The following is a 22,277-nucleotide window of genomic DNA, read 5'->3' on the forward strand; positions in this document are numbered from 1 at the left end:
GCGCTTGTGTTTAATAGGTTCTCAAAATCCAGAATTACGTTCAAATGCGTCATTCGTAGATGCAAATGCTGCATTAAAGTTTACATGCACTCATGCAACAGCGACGTGTGTTAGGTGGTGGCTCAAGCCAGTGGATGGTCAGTTTGATTATGTTCTGTAAGTTGCATCAGCAGGCAGCGCTTGCTCGTTTGCTCCTGCAACTTTACCGGACGTGTGTGCTGGGTGTGACTGTGCAGGATCCACGTTTACCTGCACCCTAAAATCAGTATCACGGAATGACGATTGAGACAAATGGATTTGTTCGATAACTCAAAATCAGGCAATTGTGTACAGTCAGAAAATAACAATTGCTGTAACAGGTTATTAAAAATCCATGTTTGTATTTATTATCACATTTCCTATATCATTTTCTCCGGCAAAAAATGTAAATAATTACAGATTTGTGTTTGCTCGTTGACTAATTGCTAACTGTTTGTGTTGACTACTTAATAAAACCGTATAAGAACGACAAATAGTGTTAATGTAGACATAACGAACGCTAATACAACATGTTGATTGGCTATTTTTGCAACATATACATGCTTATAATAATCAAACTTTGGACATATGTGTATTGCCTTGATAAATTAACCGAAAAAGAAATATAGATCAACTTTTATATACCCGGTTTTGTAAAGAACATGTAGAAAAAATATTGTTACAATATTGGAAAATCGTGGGGTCAAAACGTTCTGTTTGTTTACTGTTAAAATGACGCAAACATGTATCTTTGTACTCATTGTACCATTGCTTTAGGCGTTTGATATGTTTAGCATAATATATTCCTCTCCTTTTGTTTCTTTTCATTTTTCCGTTTTCTTTTAATAATCTTTGACATTTCTGTTTAAAAATTACAGCACGTCACAAATTAATTATAATATTTGTTTATTAGTGCCTGTGATCAGTGTTACATTGATTCCAGACCTACCAGCAATTTATGTGTTACACAACGTACCAATCAAATTCATCAAATGTGAATCATCAGAGGGTAGTCCTACCCCCATCATTACTTGGTATATGGACAAAGACACACCCTCGGGTTACACCGACGATGTAAATATCACTGAGGAAAGCTTGAGTTATGTAGCAGGAGACCGAACGACAAGCACTCTGACAATTATTCCTTCACAGGAACAGCACGGGGCTATCATTTACTACAAGGTCTCAAATGGGTACGGGTCGATCATATCAGAGAGGAAACCCCGTAGTGACGTGTTGGGTAATTCTTCAGTATTGTACTTGAACGTTAGTTTAAAATAATCATAACGCAGATAATTGAGTGTATACTTTTTATTATATCAAATTATTACGTACATTAACATTTATTTGAATTTTAAAAATTTCTTCGTTTTTTAAGTAAGTTTTATTTAATCAAATATGCTTTGTTCGCGCAGATATTTGTGTTCTTATTCTATTTCCGGTTTACTTTCGCTTCGTTAAAGTCGCCCCATCCACACCAAAAGTTCTGTACAAGAATGTGATTGTTGACACCATTACTGTGATACAAAATAGCTCTGTATCGCTGGAATGTGCCTCTTCTGGGAATCCAACGCCTAACATATCATGGAAATTAACTAATGGCTCTGTTATTTATAACGGAGTTATTGAACTGAAATGTATGCAAAGTATGAACGCAGTTACGCTCACCTGCACGGCCACAAGTGACATGCAGCCAACAAGCGGAAGTACTACAAAATATAGTAATGCAACTTCTTTATTGGTTAACATTCTATGTAAGTATAATTTACTTTGTATGCATGTATAATTTACTTTGATTAAAGTATAATACATAAATCTATGTATTAATTATATACCTTACGCGTCTTTATTCCAAATCCACTAACATAATGCATATGACTATCATGTGGTGGTATTATGTAATCATTCGGTAATCATTTCTTAGTGTGTTTAATACTCATACCATTTGGGGTGAGAATTACTGTTTTGATCAGACCTGTGGCTAACATGTTTCTAATAAATAATACTCGAAACGGACGCGAGTTACTAACTGAAACATATAATAACACAATATCTGCTTCTCTTGAAAATGCGCGATGCGAATTTGACAAGGGTATCTACCAATGCCAAGGGAACAACATTCACAACGCCGTCCAGCAGGTTCTAGAAATAGAGATCATCATCCGATGTAAGTCAATATTATAAAACATACGTACTTGTGTTATGAATATGAGCGTTTGCGATAAGGCATATATAAACTAATGTGTTTCTCTTAGTGCAATTAAATTAATGTCGTCCAATGTTACATCTTATTGTTTAAAGGTGCACCGCCAGCTTCTCCTTTTTTGCCCCCGCTACGTAAATTTTGGACGAAGACTAACAGTAGTGTAATTCTCACGTATACTGTTGTTGCGTATCCTCCTCCAAGAGCTTCATCGGCATTGGTTTGGCGGAAACAAGTTAACAATGAATGGTCAATTGTCAATGATAATACAAGAATTAATACTCAAATTTCCCAAGACAGACTGCAGACAAACCTTTCCATAGTGCAAGTACATAAAGACGATTTTGCAACCTATAAGGTCAATGTGGAAAACAGCATTGGCTTCACAGAGCAGACATTTGTTATTCAAGCGAAGGGTAATAATATGATGTATTTCGTAGTTCTTTTTTTTGCTATAACTTAAAATATTGAAATGCCTTTATTTCGATCGCATATTCACACACTAATCCATTAAAGATGGGCATAAAGAGGCTGTTGAACGTAACTATAAACAGAAGTGCCAGCTATTCCAGAACAATTCAGTATACCAGAAAATACGATAACAGACAGCTCTGTCATCGTTGAATGGAAACCGGGATTTAACGGTGGGGATGATCAATGGTTCGTTATTGGATATAAACAACACACGGGTGAAAAATGGGCTTACAAAACTATATTAGAACATATCGAACGAATATCGATTGAAGAATTGGTTGCTGGAACCTCTTATCAATTCAAAATGTATGCATAAAATTCAATTGGAAAATCAGCGGAAACAAATGTTACAACAATGACTACACGAGCCAAATCTGGTATGCATACTACTTTTTTAATCTCATTTTTAGGTTAGCACACTGTTTCTTAATGTCTACATTAGGTGAGTGTGACGATCGGCATGTCGGATTTATCTTACAAGTTGTCTGCCGAGGCACCTTCATGTTAATGTGATCGTAAAGGGAAGGCATACAGGTTTCGATTTTAAGCCGTTTCTATTTTGTGGACTCAACTGCTAGACGCATTGCGCTAATATTTTCTTGGCTGAAAAATGTTTATGTGTATGTAATGGTAATAATAATACAGAATTTGTGAAAATAAGCCCTTTTCAACGAGTGGGGGCTTTGCCTGTTTCCAAGCATGGTTTTGAAGGGCATCATTCACTATGACAAATCTACTTATTTTAAATGTTATACTGTTGAACGTATTGCTGAAGTGGAATTTGTGCACTTGACTTAAACATACCGTTGAATCCGACGTAATATCCTAATGCGAATTCTTGAAAACATGTCGACTTATTGTAGACAATCGCCGTATAATGAAACTCAGTATATTAATTGTAATTCAAACAGAAATATCATATAGTGTAATACTCTAATTTAAATAACACGGCTAATGTGTTAATGCTCATTAACATATCTGTGTTTTTTCTTTGGTTTTGATCTATGAATAAGGCCCGGCAACGTTTTCTACTCATTTAAACATGTTTAGTAATGTATTGTATCTAATTCTCTATACTGCATGTGAAAATGGTTATCTCGTATATATAACTAATTGGTGGGAACAAGATTGTTCTCCTGATAATATTTCTGGACTTTCAACAACTATTTATTAAAGATGAATAACAAAATTATGAATACTATTCATTTTATTATGAACACATATACCTAAATTTATACATAAAAACGCAATGCAGACTATACTGTTAATTTATGTTGTTTAAGGAAGCAACACCAATCCGTAAAATATTCAAATTCAGGCCACTAGATTATTTTCAGTAGGTTCTTCAAAAATATGGAATAATAAAGACATAACGTCAAACAATAAGACGTTTTTCTATAAAGACTGGTTTGAACGAAGCATTAAATATGTCGACCAATTATATGACTACAGAATTAAGGATTTCTACTCATTTGATAATATATGCTACATATACGGAATACCTTCAAATAATTTTCTGAAGTACTACACACTAATCAAAAGCATACCTATACATATTAAATCTGAAATCAATACAAATAATACACCATGTACTCAAACAACATTTGTAGAAAACATACTTGGAAGAAAAAACAAAACAAATAAAATATTTTACACACTACAAATTAAAAACCCTACAGAAAACTCCAAAATCAAAAATAAATGGCAAGTCCTTTTTGGAGAAAATGAACTAAATTGGAAACACATATTTACCATGCCATATAAAGCAACAATTGAAAGCACACTGAGAAATTTTCTATATAAATACATCCATAGAATTATAGCTACAAATAAATATCTCTATAAATGCAAATTATCTAACTCAAATCTGTGTGACTTCTGCAGTGAAAACATTGAAACTATAGAACATCTTTTTTGGGAGTGCAAACACATCCAGCCTATTTGGAATCAATTAATATCTTTTCTTGAACAACATCAACTAAACATAAAACTATCTTTCTTAGATGTAAGTTTCGGAATTAACTCATTGAAATCAATAGACTGTAATAATATTGTGAATTTTATGGTTATATTGATGAAATATTTTATCTTAAACATGAAGTACAAAAAACAAGTACCAAATTTTAATTGTTTTGTCCATAGTCTTAAACTAAAAATCCAGATTGAGAAAGAAATAGCCCTCAGTAATGACACATTACAAATCTTTGAACAAAAATGGAATCGGATTAAATTCTCATAATGTTTTGTCCACTAATATACATTTCACTCTAATGTTAGTTTATCCCTCTAAAATAGTTTTGTTTATTATTTTTTTCTAAATCGGACAAGATCATTGTGAATATACAACAAAACACACAAGTCCAGTATGCTTTCTTCCGACTTTATACAACTCATCATTGTTCATAACTATTTCTCTGTTGTTCTTTTCTTTTCTCTCTAAAAAATATATATATATATATTAGCATATCTTGTATAACATGTCTGAACTTTATTGCTTTGTACAATCACTGTGTTGTATGCTCATATACATGTTTACATTGTATGTATGATATTGAATAAAAAAAAAAAAAAAAAAAAAAAAAAAAGGTTCTTCAAAACAGTATTGCCATATTATATTACTAAAACTAATAAGCAGCAATCACTTTTTAGCTCGTCTTTTCGGAGAGCTATACTACTCGCCCCGTTGTTCTTGGTTAAAGTTTTTTATAAAGTCAAAAAACTTTAACACTATCAAAGATAATTAACTCAAACTTAAAATACTTCTTTATATATAGAAAACAACTGTGTATGTCAAGTTGCATAACTCTGTCAGCATTATTTTTAGAGTTATGCCACTTTTTATACTTAGAAAATTGAAAATTTTGCTAAGTTTTGTTTTGAGGTCAACTTTTTTCCTAAAGTATTAAAGCTATTGCTTTCATACATGCAACACTTATTAACTATCATATGGGGACTACGCAGGCAAAGTTACGTAACTCTGACTGGCATTTTCACAGCATTATGGCCCATTTTATACTTAGAATATTGCAAATTTGGTTAAGTTTTGTGTTTTGGTCTATTTTACTCCTAAAGTATCACAGCTATTGCTTTCAGACATGGAACACTCGCTAACTATCACAAGGGGACTGTGCAGGACAAGTTGCATAACTCTGGTTGGCATTTTGACGGAATTATGGCCCTTTTTTGACTTAGTGACTTTGAATATTTTGTTAATTTATTTGTTTAGATGCACTTTTCTTCTAAAGCATCAAGGCTATTGCTTTCAAACTTCAAATACTTTCTTACATTCATAAGGGAACTGTAACTGACAAGTTGAATTTGACATTGACGTTTGAATGACATTGAATATCAAGGCAAAATACATATTTTTGTTATATTTTTTTTATTTTTGAAATATCATCTAATTAATAACCACACACCCGCATTATTCCCCTTCTCCACCCCCACACAAAAATAAATTGTTTTGTTTTTAAACATATATTTATTTATTTGTATGATTTTATTTTTGAAAGCTCGTCCAACCTTCCCACCCAAGATATTGCTATTAAACTTGAAACAAAATCTTATAAGTTTGTTTTATGTCTTTACAAATGTTCAATAGATTGTGGAAAATATTCCTGAATTCAGAATCGTCTATAATGTACCACTTCTTTAAAACATAAGCGATCATTATGTTTGAATTATGGTCCTCTTACAGTTAGAATATGACCCTATTACCTTGACCTTATTGAATCTGAACAATTTACCCCTGATTGCTTACGTTATACTGTCAAGCACTCGACAAGTCGACAGCTCTTGTTTAATTACTTGAATTATTGCTTATTTCAATAATTATTAATTTTGCTAGCTATATTTTTAAAAAAAAGGTGTAATAATCATTCGAATTGTATGCTGATGCTGCATAATGCCTATTGCTTAGATGCATTTATAAAATTTAATTTTGCCATCGTCGAAGATGAAGCGGTATATTGCTTTCACCTATCTACAGAATGCTGTGCCATGTCACCATGTAACATTAACAATTGGTATGGTATTTACATAAGGAAAGGAAGACGCCTGTCGATTTTGAGTTCAACCGATCGAAAATAAACTATAATATAGTATCAGAGATGTCATGTTTAATACAACCTTTCAAACGTAAAACAGTTTTGTAATATTAAACATATATATTCAAATAGATATGCACATTATTAAGTTATTGAACTTCAATTTCTGCGTTTGGAAAGTTTGAATTAATGAATAGTTTAAGTATCAATTGCAATTGCAGACCACTCCCGACAATAGCAAATGATTAATTACTAAAAACGACATCGAAAACGTACATACACTTGTTTATTTCTTTAATTAGATAATGGATCCTCTCCATCGATTGGGGCTGCAGTGGGAGGGGCTGTAGGTGGAACTGTCGTGATAGTCATAGTGTTTGGGATGTTTATATTATGGAAGAAATCTAAAGGTATGTGTAAACTTTAAATTTGTGCAATAGCATTGTATAATGTAAAGAGAGGATATCGATTAATAATAATAACTTTGTAAGGTAAATAGACCAAGTTGAATAAGTCCATATTTGCCTCCTCACGGTAATATAGAATTGTAAATATGTAAACATGTACTCTGACGTTACGGAGCAACAACACGTTTTCAACCGATATTAAGTTTATTAATTCATTGCATTCAACTACTAGTTATTCTTCTTTAAGAAAATATGGCAAATAAAATCAGTTTTCAAAGTATAAATATCCCCTCTCAAAGAGTGTTTTGCCTAAATAAGTGTTTGTACATTTCAGGCAATCAAGCAAGCGGTTCAAAGAACGATGACTTATTCAATGCACAGTATGTAACAATAATTATTATTATACCATACTTTTCCCCGTTTCCCAATTGTAAAATCCCACATACCCTACGTGTATTTTTTTTAATGTCATGAACTTGGCACGTTATAATTTCGATAACTTTTATAAGTAAAACTTATTTATCCGATCACGTAACGTATCGTGGCACCACACAGTTCATTTCGCCTATGGTTATTGTGGTTGTAATTAAAACTTTAAAGTGATTCGCAAGTGGCTAAATTTGATATGTTATGGTGGTCAAAACTAACAGTTTATGTGCATGACTACGAAAGTCTTCATTATTGAATATATGAGTGTTTTTGTATAATTTATACATGCAGACTAATTTCTATACAGATCATTTTAAACTTTTTGTTGACTGTTATCCGGATACATGAACTTGTTTGATCAACAATTTTTTTATGTGCAACTTACACATGCAAAATATGCAATTATAAACCTTAAAATAGTGATTATTTGTTTGGTTATGATACATGTTTACTGAAAATGATATTTAATAATAAAAACACTTGAAAAAGTCCGAACAACTCTGGAAACAGAACAGTCAGCCTGGTTCGGTTCAGATAAGTTTCACCTCATTTTTTTCCCGGTAGATATCACTATCATCTGGATTCAATATTTACTATTCTCATTAACTTGCTATGATATTTATAAAATAAACTTAAAATTACTATCATGTTTAGTAATTACCTCTCCTTATTTCAAATGTATTTTATATAACTTCTATTCACAAATTGGATACATGACTTGAACAACCTACGAGAAACGTGCTATTGTTTGCTCCAGGATTAACGTCTCTCCTGTCAGTTCCAGCTCCGAGTATGAAGCCTACCGTGTTGGTATGCTCTTTAAATAGCAAATACATGCCATGTCACGTTTGTTTAATATGTATGCCAGGGTGAAATCGTTACGATGATTTAATGTTACAACATAACTTTAATGATAACAAAGTAAAGTCAATATAGCTCAGAGAAAAATGTGAAGAAATAGGCATAGTGAAACATCTAAAGAATTATCGGAACAATGTGGTACCATAAAATCGATTTCAGGCAATCTGCCTATTTCGAATTGAAGACAAAAAAAGCCGCGACACGACACGTAATATAGCAAATGCGCATATGTACAGTAAGAGCAACCCATTTTGGGGTCTTGAAGAGCACTTCAGAAAAAAAAAATAAACCGGCTTTTCATTTCAGATTCCCAGAACAGAAGCCAGTACGAAACACTCGCTCAAACTTCTTTTCAAGAATATTCGGTCTTAACACCTGGCGGCACACAACAACATAATGTCATGAACCGTGCATCTGCTGTTGCAGACAATAATTGTGCAAAGGAAGAAAACAGCTATGTGAATTTAGTATTATCAAATACTGAGACGTAGTAACATATTGTTCTTGGATTTGAATTATTATGAAAAAGTAGTTATAATCTTATTTAACTACTTAGAAATGAAGTATATTTAAATAGCCTATGTAGTGTTATGTATCTATGAGAAGTATGTATTCTGAATATGAGCTGGTTGTAATTGGTATAAGAATGTATGTAATGGGTAATCACAGGTACTGTTTATATTTCAACATATAGAGATTATTTTCGAATGACGTTTCTAATATCTTGAGTATGGTATCACAATTAGGCTTTTCCTACAAATGCATTTCAATTTAATTAACACGTTAATTACACGAAAACACACAATTGTATCACAGATTCTTATCATTATGTAAGCTTTTGTGATACGCCTTTATGGTGTGTTGCATGTTCGTAAATTTGTTAAAAAATATAAGAGTTTCAATCACTGTCAATACGTTGCTTTTTTGCATTTAAATATTTAAAATGTTTTGTCTAACATGCATCTTACAAACAATATTTGGGCTAATGTAAAATGGGAGACAAATAATACAATTGATTAGTGGTTGACAGAGTTGCTTTTCATTGTTTAAAATGTTGCTATTACAGTAGGACATATTGAAAGTTTTGCTATTTACTATTAAATTTAGAACCTTAATATAGGGGCTACTGTTACATTTCATAATGTGTTGAATGTTATCGTTTGATAAAATAAAAGGTTATTGCCATATTTTAAATGTCTTGATAAAATTAAATAAATAAAGATTTTGTGTATTTCAGAACATGCTTTATTTATAACTTATTTATGTGCCTACAAAACTAGCTCATACATCATCGACAACACTTCAGTACTGTCATCATTAGTTTCCTTGCAAGGTAATGACTGTGCATTTGTATTGATTTAAATGCAGGTACTCGAACAATTGTCGCTTAATTGTGTTTGCAAAGGTATAGGCAATGCATTTTAAAGTTGACTTTTTTTTAAACAAAATAGTTCAACTTTCCTTACTTTTAAACTCTCCGCGAAATATAAATGAGCGATTAGTTTCGGCAGAAGAAACCGTAGTCCTGCAGGGAAATGTCTTTGACGAGTTCTTTTTTTAATTTCAACTAAATTAATATAAGATCCCTTCAATTAATAAAGCAACGATTCAAAAGTAACAGGGACGATCACGAACTTGCTATCATTTTCAGCTGCTCGTGCAAGTCAACTTACATTATATTAAAACTTAATGGGGGACCATATTTGACACGAGAGTTTCAACAAACCAATTTAAAACTGGTATATTGTAATTATGGGAAACTAAAATAGTGTGTATTGTTAATACACTATTAACATCCGTATGGTATAATACAATATTTTATTATAAAGTTCTACCAATAACCACACTTGTCTAAGAGATATATTAAAACACTAATCCGTCTTGTCTTCATGATAGATTTGGGAACAAACAAACATCGTTTAACGTATGAACGCATTTTAGTACTTTATGAACACTTACATTCTGTGGTTTTGCTCCAAACAATGAAACAATTGTTTGTTTGACTATAAAGTATCCCGATTGAATACAATATCAGTCCGTGTAATTTGTTTTGTTGTATTGCGTAGGTAATCAATTAGCTGTTCTGTGGAGAGAACAAGTCATATACCGATATGATATGTTCTACTCAATATATATGTATATGCTTATTGTAAATTGTTTGCAAACAAATGGGGATATATCCGAACAGCGTAGCTCCAAATATGGCACTGCATCCGTATATTGTGACGAGAAATGTTAATGTCCGCGTATGAGCTCACTTAAAATTGAGTGACTTTATAGCGGACAATGTAGCTCCGGACCAAAGTGCGCGAATGCGCAGGTTGGTCTGGAGCTACACTGTGTTCATATGGAATACTATCCGTTTTCGCTCATTTCTCATATGCTTTATTCTTAAATTTACTCTTTGGATTCGATCTATTCAAATTGATCCATTTACTTTTAACTAGACAAAAAACACTCGAAAATAATACGGTATTTATCAAACAAAATTAAAATTAACGGGTACATATGGGTCGTCAGGCTCACTCTTTAATAACTCAAAATAAATATATATGAAACATGTTTGTAGAAATGCGTTCAATTGATGATTTTTAATTAACATAGCGGTATGTTATTTGTATGGTATTTTTTTGAAGTGTTAGTGCATTCAATATTGTTTGTCAGTGAATGTTAATTTTTCAATATATGAACATCTCTCTTTAAAACATAAATGCCTAATATGATCAGGAGCAGATAAATGTAGATTTACATTAGGTAGTGTATTATCTGCTTATTTCCCTTTCCCGGGATAACTATACACATTTGTCTGTTTTTATTTAAATTCTTAATTTACACATTCTTAATATTTAGTTGTTTTTGAATATCAAGGATTTCGTCAAATCGTTTATGTAACATTTTATGGGCATACATGAGCAATCCTAACCTTGATGATTAATTTGTAAAACCATGGACGTTTGCTCTTTAAATTTTACTTGCCTAAGGACATCTGTTCAGTTGATATTAGGTAAATAAAGCACACTTAACGGTGAGCTATTCGTTTAAACACAATAGTAGAGTTTTAAGTGTTCGAATTACGCAGTTTGCACGGTTTGAAAAGCATGGTCATGGCTGCTATCGGCCCACCAGCTCATTTAAAACCACCCCATTGAATGTATACAACAATCCGGATCATATCAAGTAATGATTGTGTTCAACCGCCAATAAAATGGTAATATCTCTTCCGCCTTTAGCACGCTAACCATTCGAATGCAAAAGTGCGGAAATGTGCAAATATCATATCGATCGGTTGTTTTTGTGTTAGGTAGTTTTCCGTATAAGGGTAGAAGTAGACTGGTGAATTACTCGCCCTGCTTTCAGATGTATATTTTTAGAGCTAATTGAATACCATTTTTTACTTTGGCAACCAAGAGGAGACATAAAATAGCCAAATTTCGATTCGATATATTGAATTTTTAAACAAAAATTTAAATGATTTATTTAGAAACAAAACTAAAGGCGTTGAATGTAGAGGAATGAGCATAAAGACAATCGTATTTTCATTTGCAAAAAAATACTGCACATATGTTCAATAACACAAAATTAAGTTACGAAACGTTGCATTGATTTTTGTAAACTCAAAATCTTAAGGTATGGCAATTCCAACTGGTTGACTCAATTATTTGCTTTAAGGTCATTAACTGACGTGCGATAAAAATGTTTTCACTGGCTACGAGTTTAAATTCAATTACTGGCTAGCGAGGCATACCTGTATGACTGGCTTACGACGTATAACTATCTCACTGGCTTACGACGCATAACTATCTCACTGTCGTACGAGGCATAACTATATCACTGTCTTACAACGTAGAACTATCTTACTGGCATACGAGGCATAACTATCTCACTGACTTACTGCGCACAACTATCTCACTGGCTTACGACGCATAACTATCTCACTGGCTTACGACGAATAACTATCTCACTGGTTTACAACGCATAATTATCTCACTGGCTTACGACGCATAACTATATCACTGGCTTACGAGGAATAACTATCTCACTGGTGGCTTACGAGGCATAACTATATCAATGGCTTACGACGCATAACTTTCTCACTGGCTCACAAGGCATAGCTATCACAATGGTTTACGAGGCATATGTATCTCACTGGATTACGAGGCATAATTATCTCACTGTATTACGAGACATAACTATCTCACTGGCTTAAGAGGCATAACTATCTCACTGGCTTACGAGGCATAACTACCTCACTGGCTTACGATGCATAACTTTCTCACTGGCTTACGAGGCATAACTATCTCACTGGCTTACGATGCATAACTATCTCACTGGCTTACGAGGCATAACTATATCACTGGCTTACGATGCATAAATATCACACTGACTTACGACGCATAACTATCTCACTGGCTTACGAGGCATAACTATCTCACTGGCGTACGACGCATAACTATCTCACTGGCTTACGACGCATTATTATCTCACTTGCTCACTGGCATACGATGCATAACTATGTCACTGGCTTACGAGGCATATCTATGTCACTGGATTACGAAGAATAACTATCTCATTGGCTTATGATGCATAACTATCACACCGGCTTACGACGCATAACTATCTCACTGGCTAACTCGTATAGCTATCTCATTGGCTTACGAGACATAACTATCTCACTGACTTACGACGCATAACTATCTCACTGGCTTACGAGGCATAACTTTGTCACTGGCTTACGACTCATAACTATCTCCCTGGCTTATGACACATAATTAGCTCACTGGCTAATGAGGCATAACTATGTCACTCGATTACGAGGCACAACTATCTCACTGGCTTACGACGCATAACTAGCTCACTGGCTTATGACGCATAACTATCTAATTGGCTTACGAGGCATAACTATCTCACTAAATTATGAAGCATAACTATCGCACTGGCTTACGAGGCATAACTATCTCACTGGCTTACGAGGCATACTTATCTCACATGCTTACTAGCATACCTCTTACACTGGCTTACGAGTCATACATCTCTCACTGGCTTACGAGTCATACATCTCTCCCTGGCTTACGAGGCATCCATCTCGCACTGGCTAACGAGTCATACCTCTCTCCCTGGCTTACGAGGCATCCATCTCGCACTGGCTGACGAGTCCTACCTCTCTCACTGGCTTACGAGTCATACATCTCTCCCTGGCTTACGAGGCATCCATCTCGCACTGGCTAACGAGTCATACCTCTCTCACTGGCTTACGAGTCATACCTCTCTCACTGGCTTACGAGTCATACATATATCACTGGCTTACGAGTCATACATATATCACTGGCTTACGAGTCATACATATATCACTGGCTTACGAGTCATACCTCTCTCACTGGCTTACGAGTCATACATATATCACTGGCTTACGAGTCATACCTCTATCACTGGCTTACGAGTCATACATATATCACTGGCTTACGAGTCATACATATATCACTGGCTTACGAGTCATACATATATCACTAGCTTACGAGTCATACATCTATCACTGGCTTACGAGTCATACATATATCACTGGCTTACGAGTCATACATCTATCACTGGCTTACGAGTCATATCCCTCTTACTGGCTAAAAAGGCATTAATATCTCACTGGCTAACGAGTCATACCTCTCTCACTGGCTTACGAGTTATACCCCTCTCACTGGCAAAAAAGCATAACTATCTCATCTGATTACGAATGAGGTGTATCTTAAGCAGTTGTTTACGAGTCGTTACTCAATAACTTGCTAATGAGTAATTACTCGGTCATGGGTTTACTAGTCGTAAGTTAATCTATGGCTCTCGATTCGTAAATTACCCACAGGCTTCTCAAAATGACTTGTCAAATAATGTAACTGCTTGCGGTACAGCTTTATATGAAAACATTGAACATACTAAAATCATCAATTTATGGATTTTTTTAATTTTCATACCATTGTCGGACTCTCCTAATAGAAACGAATGATCTTTTCTGTGCTGTGTTAGAATTTTTAAATTTAACTATAATGAGATTACTAAGATTTAACTTGATCTTTGGACTGGTACACTGAACGGTTAACGTGTATAGCTTTGAGTGGTTCGACGTGTTAAGATTCGTGTTTATTGAAATGTGTTTAAAATGTGGATTGATAATTTTGACAACTTTGTCAAATGCAAGTCACATTGGTAAGAACTCTACGCATACAAATACCAACATAAACGTTGATATAATTCATCGCGTAAACATGTCTTATTATCATAATATCAAAAGCATGATATATAATGATCTGATACGAATATACATCGCTTGTTTCACCATGATAAATATGTAGTGGGATGCACACGAACTATTGCAAAATATAGTGTATATAAATACTACTTTAAACATAACAGAAGTATATACTGACATGTAAATATCATAAGATACTGTGCGTAATTATGCATTGACACGAAATAAAAAAAAAATATCTGACACATATAAACTTAATAGATTGATATAAAAATATGTCATCGCTAATATCGATCTTCATGTTTATCTTTAATGTTCGGGCATTCCTATGTTTAAATTGAACTGTTTTTGTTTGCCAGGCGCTCAAACTCCAGTCTTGACATACAACGCAACATTGGTAAAGGTAAACGAAGCCTTACAATTAAGCTGCACACATCTGACAGCAACAGTTGTAAGATGGTGGCGTCAACCAGCAGGAGAAAGTACCTCATCAATTATCCTACAATGAACAATGAGTGTGTCTTTGTTCAAACGCCCATACCAGATGTATTTACTACCTGTGTGTGCAGTGGAACATGTATATGCACGTTGAGACCACTCAACATAATCAATAATGGGGACAAGTGGAAGTGTTCGGTTACAGAAAACAAACAAGCAAGATTCAGTGATGAGAAAACAATAATAATAACAGGTAAATACAATGTTTATTTGTGCGTTTATTTTGAATAATAACACACATTTACATATTCATGAACAAACATGAGTAAATTTTGATTCAGAAGTAAATTGTTTACATATTAACATATATATCGGTATTACGATGTGAATAAAGTTTCAACTAGTGACAGTTGGTAATGTTAGTAAACTGAAGTTGTATATGCAAATGCAGATATTTTGAATATTTCGTATATATAAAATAAATAATATATATACAGATATATATTGATTGATAGATTGATAGATTGATATATTGATTTAATTATGTATTTATGTATTTATTTACTTATGTATTTATGAATGTATGTATTTATTTATTTATTTATCTATTAATTAATTAATTGTATTTATTTACTTATGTATTTATGAATGTATGTATTTATTTATTTATTTATCTATTAATTAATTAATTAGTGAATTAATTAATTAATTATTTAATTTATTTATTTGTTTGTTTGTTTGTTTGTTTGTTTGTTTGTTTGTTCGTTTGTTTGTTAAAACTGCAGGTACTTTCATAAGCTATATTGGTTTTAGTTCCCGTAGGGTATTCAACCCTGATCCCAGATGTACCTACAATATCCGTTTTAACCAATGTGGAAATCAGCTACATCCGCTGTGTATCATCAGTAGGACGTCCAGCACCAACCATCACGTGGTACTTGGACAACAGAACTCCTTCTGACAACAGCAATGGTGTGAACCTTACTAGATATAACAGCAGTTCAACAGTTGCTGATGTGACAACAAGTAATCTTACAATGACGCCTTCCGCAAACTATCATGATGCAAGGATTAACTGTAACGTCTCTAACGGATATGGACAAATCATGTACAGTAAGACTCTGAGAATCAATTGTAAAGTATGTGTATTTTACATTTTGCTGAAAGTAATTGATGTCTTTAGTATAATATTTCCTCATGTAAGGTATCATTTTCTCGTTCATAAAATGCGCTTGTCATAATGAATTAACACCGACTGTACAAATGAACGTGGTATGCTGTTATGGTATCCAAATAATGTAGTTTGCAAATTATATCAATACATGTCATGGGATACATGTTGTTATCAAGTGATAGTCACCCCCAAACATAAATTGAGCATGTACGTGCAACACATATCTTATAGCTTTCAGTAAATTCTCTGTAATGGGCATTGCATTAAAATAACAAACAGTAACACCATGTGTGAATGCATGTATTATTTTAGGCTATCCAACTAAGCCGACAATAAAGTACAACACGGTATTTGCACCATCAAGTATATCTGTGATACAAAACAGTTCTATGACGCTAAAATGTTCCTCGTCCGGCAATCCGGAGCCGAGCTTTTCGTGGACCTTATTTAACGGCTCTCTAATAAGCAGCTCGGTCATAACATTTAACGTTGCAACAAATAACGACAAAGATCAAATAGCATGCAGTGCCGCCAGTGTTTTGGATCCAACGAATGGACCGAGGATAGCAGCTGGAAATACAACAGTGTTAACCGTGAATGTTTTAAGTAAGTATTTAATGATAAGATGTACGATATATGGTAATTATAAACTTATATATTCATTACAGTACAATGTGTAATGACCGTATCGTCATTGTATTATTATTACTAATCCAAGTATTATGTGTCGCTTTATTATAATTTAGCAGAAGATTGATGCAATTAGATAAGAAATGCAGTTGCCCTATAACGTTCTGCAAAAGAGGCATGTAATCGTATATTCTACGAAATCAAAGTATATGGTGTTAAACAATATTTTATGGTAACTGTTCATACCAAAAATAATTGTATTCGCTTTGTTACCGTAGCAACATATCCGAAAGTAAATGATTGTTGAACTGATCTTATAAAAATTATTACATAAATAATAAAAAAGTCGCATTACATATTCTTCTTGCATTAAAATATGATTCTTTCGAAAGTGTATCTTAATCGAACGGAATATCTATATAAAGTAGGATTTAATAAACTAGTTGAATAGAAGGGCTTACCAACATAGACTGTGACGCAAAAAAACTGGGGAAAAAACGAGGAACACTTTAAGATCTAAGAATGTTTCCATCGAGGTTTAATGTGAGTAGCTTTTTCCTTAATGCATATGTTATAAACGGTAGTGGATTCTCAGAACAATATTGAATATAACTCGGATATTAAGCTGTGAGTTTGTAATGGCAGAAAGAGGAATATGCTATATGGTTATTTTGCTTGTGTATGTCATTTGCAGATCATGTTCACCGTTTACTCTTCCACTACATAATGCCATTACATTAAGTCTTCTATCTCGTATACGTAGATGCTCCTGATTCACTTTTCAAACTTGCGCAACGTATTCTGAAACTAATGATCTGAAGGTGATCCGAGGTCATTCCGTCTGTGGCAGATGTACTTCGAAGAGTGAACCGGGCTCAACGTTTTTATGGACACCGGCAAATAGTGGAATTGGTGTTTTTTTCTATCAACAACTTCAGTAGAAAAAAGTGGCACTTACACGTGCATTGCCAATAATGAAATGAACACAACATTTAGTGGGATTATCAATGGAACAAATCAGTCTAGTTTTTATCTTAACGTCTTAAGTAGCCTGCTATTTTGTATAGTGTTCTATTAATTTGCATTTAAAAAAGTCCAAAGTCAGTAAAACATCGTTTTTGTTTCTTTGGCAAATAATACACTCTATAAAAAACACTATGCTTTTCAGCAGCAGCATATGCTCTGTTCAGCGGTCTTAGTGAACACAACATTGTCAGTCACTTGCCCCTTCACGCATGGAAACCCAGCGGAAACGAGATTCACATGGTTCCGCGGAAATACTTCAGCAAATGGATCTCATCAAAATCATTCTCTGTCTAGTGTGCAACTCTCAGACGAAGGCTACTACAAACGCAAAGTCAACACCACTATGAACCCTACGGTATGTGCCACTCAGGAGGCATACGACGAAACAACATTTTACGCGGATGTGCAATGTAAGTAAAAAAAGTTTAGTACATGAGATTATCTCATAGACAGAATGCGTATAACACCAGTGGCTTAAGTGCGAAACACAATATTAAGTACATATATTTTATTAAACATGTGTTTATATTTTAGATCCTGCTAAGTAGATTTTATTCTGGCGGGTCTGTTTTCGAGTCTAGTATAACTTTCAACGAAAGTCAGACTGTGACGCTTCTCTGTGAAGCTGACAGCGACCCTTGAGCCAAAATAGAAATCGTTAATATTACTAAAAGTGAAGAGCTCTTATTGGTGGAAGCTCACAATAACACAATATCCGCTCGTGTGTTGAATACGAGATGTGAATTTGATATGGGAGTCTACCAGTGTACAGGAGAGAACATCCATTAAACAGTTCAACAGGTTCAAGCAATAAATATCAGAATAACATGTACGTAAAGTTGCTATATTCCAGTTTTTATCTCTAAAGTTATGATATAAATTCGCTGCATAATTTTTGTTATTTACATACAATCAGGTTCACCGAGATCTTTACCATTTTCTGCACCTGTTGCCACAGTATATAGAAGGATAAATGAAACAGCTATTTTATCGTTCACTGTCGTGGCCTATCCTCCCACAATTGACGCTTCAGCATATGATTGGCGTAAGCAGGTAGATAGCGAATGGAAATCACTGCACAATAACAGCAGGTTTCAGATGAGTATATCAAACGACAGGCTGCAGACAAACCTTTCCATATCGCAACTTCAAATTGACAATTTTACAAACTTTTAGGTCCGTGTGAACAATAACGTCGGACCTTCAGAGCAAACATTTGGTATGCTTATTGAACTCTTGGTTCGGTTCACGGCACTCTAAAATTGTATTGATACTATGGTTTTATGAAATATTGAATAGACTATCAAGTAATACGAGGGTATCTGCAAACTATTTGTAAGTTATGAACGTTAATGGTATTCCGCTTTATGATAATATTGCCAAACAGTCCACGGTAATGATGCTTGACACATAACAGAAAAATGGTCTTGTATTTGACAGAGCCGCCTTCTATGCCGCAACAATTTCTTGTCGTCGACGCCATTGCGACTGAAAGTTCCGTCGCAGTTCAATGGACACCTGGATTTAATGGGGGTGAAGACCAACGGTTCGTAATCTGTTACAAAAAGGCAGCAGATGAAATCTAGACTTACATTAACATAGTTTCAACAGTTACTCAATGGAGTATTGATGAATTAGTTGCGGGCACCACGTATGACATAAAAATGTATGCTTAAGAATATAATCGGAAAATCGAATGATACCGATGTAAGTGTGACAACAAAGTATGTTATTTCAGGTACGTTTTAAATTACTGCATTTGATAGTTTGATCTGTATAAAATATTATTAAATTACATATTTTAAATTGTTGCGATAAACAACTGGACGACAATTTCACGCATTTGCATATTTAAGATGATATCGTGTCAGTAGGCTTCATATTCAACTGGTATTTACAGCAGGGCCATCGTACCAACAGCCAGAAATGTAATGATTCTTACTTCAAATACATGTAAGAATTATAAACCACATAATTACACGGTACAATTTTCATGAGGTGAAAACACATATTCAAAGGTTTACTTAAGGATGGGCAAAAAGTTTACCAAACATATAACACTATATGAGCTTAGACACATAAGAATACAAGTATTTATCGAATACGCTAAAATAAATAATTTATATCGCTTTATGTAATATTTAGACATTAAAAAAGAACATTTTAAATAAAGCCTTTACAATGAATTAAACACATCAGTTGGATTTGCAATATTAATGGTTATTTGGACATTCCCGAGTCCGCAATTAATTTGTAATTTAGGCCAACATTTATTATTGTATGTTTTACGAGAAACTGTATTAGAAAAGATTAATCGGGGGAGATACATGTTTAAATATCAACTCGCTTTGCTTATTCATTGCTTATTCATTCAATTAGATCAACGATCTTCTCCATCTGTCGTGGCTGCAGCGGGAGGTGCTGTAAGCGGAACGCTCCTGACAGTCATCTTGTTGATACTCTGGAAATAGAGAAAAGCGTTTAAACGTATGTATATAATGGAATTACCGTTGATTATATGGTATAAATAAATAGCATTCTAAAATTTATATATTTGTTGAACAGTTAGTAACTTGGCTCAATAAGGTTTTAAATGCATAGTGAAAACTTCCTTTTACATCCCCGCCGCAATATTTGGTTTGATACTCCTAAGTACTGGTACCATGCTTTGATCACAGTGTGGACACAATGAATGACCTATCTTACGGCCATCAATACATGTTCGTCATTTAAATATTTTTCCTAACCGTTTCTTTAAAAAGTCTGTGCGATAATTATGTAACAATAACTTAAAGTTTATCCAATACATGAAGCGGAGAATCACCGTGAGGCCAACATTTTAAACTTTTGTTTTACATGAGTCACTATCCCATTTTTAGGAAATTGTTAATGCAAATAAAAGGAACAATTGTGAATTGTATTAATTCTTTTAATGGCGACTTGGTATATATTGCAAAGAACATCTACTTGTGATGTCTTTTGAAATTAATTTGATTTATTTAAAGAAATGGACGCGTTCAAATATGTTAAAAATAAGTCATGGTTTACTAGTCTTTTATGGGCAGCTTTTGAGCTTTGACTGCTAAAACAATATTTATTTGTTTAAAGTAGTAAACAGGTTATCTTTACAAATTGTATGATTGTTTTGCCGAACTGTGTTAAAATGGATTGTAGTATGTTTATCTCCCAACACAAATTTAAGATAAAACCCTCGTTGTACAAATTAAAACATGGTTTGCTTTAACATGTATTTAAAGATATTTTAATAGAAATTATTTGCGGAATCGGGAAAGCCCCAATAACCACAAAATTAGCAGATCCGCTTAATATATTGAATATAATGTTCAGCTTTTTGCTTTTAGGGTAAGATGCTCATTTGTGGAAATTCTACATACAGTGTAATTCATTTATGTTAACGCATATACCAAACCAATTGTTTATGTATGTGCCTCAGCTCCAATTGTGTAATTGTTTCAATATACATTTTGTTTGACATGTTCAGGTAAACCTGGCAAAGGTGCTCATTACGATGACCTGTTCAATAGACAGAACGTTACATTTTGTATTTGTTTGGATGAACATTCGAGTTTGCAATATTTGTTTCCAACTCATTGGCATTGTACGTTAACATTGTTCTGCGTAGTTAAGTTGTTTATTATTCTGCGTGATGAATGCAGCAATATAAATCAGGACATGTCTTGCTCCAGAGCCAATGTCCCTGCTGTCAATACCAGTTCCGAATATGCAACCTACAAAGTCGGTAAGATCTTCGTGATAATAAGTTGTGTAGTTGATGCGAGGACAAATATATGGATCATAATTCATGTCGTAGAACAGCGTTATCGTGCGTTTTTATATAAATATTAACTAATTAATTAATAGCATTGGCATCTAATGCACCCGTGTTGTTATCACCATACAGTGCTAGTTTCCACAGTTATTAAATTTGAATAGTCAATATATACATAACTAATTTGGTTATTCTTTACCCGCTTACTTAGACACATATTGGCCACTATACTATGTTCTGGTAAACAAACAAGATTTAAATATCGCTGACATATTGTATAATATTGTGCAATGAACTTTATGATAGACTGGAGACTCTGCCATGTCAGCATCGACATTTTTATTTATGCCACGAAAATACAGGCCACATGAAATACTTATTACATTTTATGAACGCGCATTACATAAAATGATGAAAATTGTGGATGCATATTTTCAGTTTTAGAGTGTTGGTTATAATAATATATGAAAAACAGTTCATTTATAGTGGTTATTTTAAACAGTTGTGTAACTTTGCCTATTAAACACAGGATAAAACATGCAACACAAT

The 22,277-nt window shown here is 33.7% G+C and overlaps 2 protein-coding genes and 1 long non-coding RNA gene across 8 annotated transcripts; all 3 read left to right on the forward strand.

Annotated features, from left to right (window-relative positions):
• The first annotated feature begins 92 nt into the window (after window positions 1–92).
• Window positions 93–8,900, forward strand: LOC127835926 (hemicentin-2-like). Its single transcript, XM_052362347.1, has 6 exons — window positions 93–222; window positions 962–1,258; window positions 1,482–1,724; window positions 7,044–7,151; window positions 8,335–8,387; window positions 8,865–8,900. Exons 1-6 carry the CDS (start codon window positions 93–95, stop codon window positions 8,898–8,900), a joined length of 867 nt encoding a protein of 288 aa, XP_052218307.1.
• Window positions 8,901–14,462: 5,562 nt separating this feature from the next.
• On the forward strand, window positions 14,463–18,100 carry LOC127836665 (immunoglobulin superfamily member 10-like). 4 transcript variants are annotated; one of them, XM_052363354.1, is made up of 5 exons: window positions 14,463–14,627; window positions 15,030–15,361; window positions 15,922–16,221; window positions 16,595–16,888; window positions 17,356–18,100. In XM_052363354.1, the coding sequence occupies exons 1-5, from the start codon at window positions 14,581–14,583 to the stop codon at window positions 17,361–17,363; spliced, it is 981 nt and encodes a 326-aa protein (XP_052219314.1). In that variant the 5' UTR covers window positions 14,463–14,580; the 3' UTR covers window positions 17,364–18,100. The 4 variants fall into 4 exon arrangements, with proteins under 4 accessions (XP_052219314.1, XP_052219313.1, XP_052219316.1 ...); XM_052363353.1 differs by having other exon boundaries at window positions 17,676–18,100; XM_052363356.1 differs by having other exon boundaries at window positions 15,922–16,247; window positions 16,595–18,100.
• Window positions 18,101–18,108: 8 nt separating this feature from the next.
• LOC127836677 (uncharacterized) lies at window positions 18,109–21,637 on the forward strand. Of its 3 annotated transcripts, none has more exons than XR_008028864.1 (6): window positions 18,109–18,348; window positions 18,473–18,767; window positions 18,855–19,157; window positions 19,379–19,866; window positions 20,318–20,425; window positions 21,441–21,637. It is a non-coding gene; the product is annotated as an uncharacterized LOC127836677 (long non-coding RNA). The 3 variants fall into 3 exon arrangements; XR_008028865.1 differs by having other exon boundaries at window positions 19,379–19,676; window positions 21,441–21,636; XR_008028866.1 differs by having other exon boundaries at window positions 19,379–19,645; window positions 21,441–21,636.
• The last annotated feature ends 640 nt before the right edge of the window (window positions 21,638–22,277 follow it).

The sequence above is a fragment of the Dreissena polymorpha genome, chromosome 6 (genome assembly GCF_020536995.1).
Source record: "Dreissena polymorpha isolate Duluth1 chromosome 6, UMN_Dpol_1.0, whole genome shotgun sequence".
Taxonomy (NCBI): Eukaryota; Metazoa; Mollusca; class Bivalvia; order Myida; family Dreissenidae; genus Dreissena; species Dreissena polymorpha.

Coding starts and splice junctions, on each gene's coding strand:
- LOC127835926 (XM_052362347.1), top strand. CDS start 93: ATGCAACAGCGACGTGTGTTAGGTGGTGGCTCAAGCCAGTGGATGGTC. Junction 1,259..1,481: donor ACCCCGTAGTGACGTGTTGG/GTAATTCTTCAG, acceptor GCTTCGTTAAAG/TCGCCCCATCCACACCAAAA. Junction 1,725..7,043: donor CATGCAGCCAACAAGCGGAA/GTACTACAAAAT, acceptor TTCTTTAATTAG/ATAATGGATCCTCTCCATCG.
- LOC127836665 (XM_052363352.1), top strand. CDS start 14,581: ATGTGGATTGATAATTTTGACAACTTTGTCAAATGCAAGTCACATTG. Junction 14,628..15,029: donor GTCAAATGCAAGTCACATTG/GTAAGAACTCTA, acceptor TTTGTTTGCCAG/GCGCTCAAACTCCAGTCTTG. Junction 16,222..16,594: donor ATATGGACAAATCATGTACA/GTAAGACTCTGA, acceptor GTATTATTTTAG/GCTATCCAACTAAGCCGACA.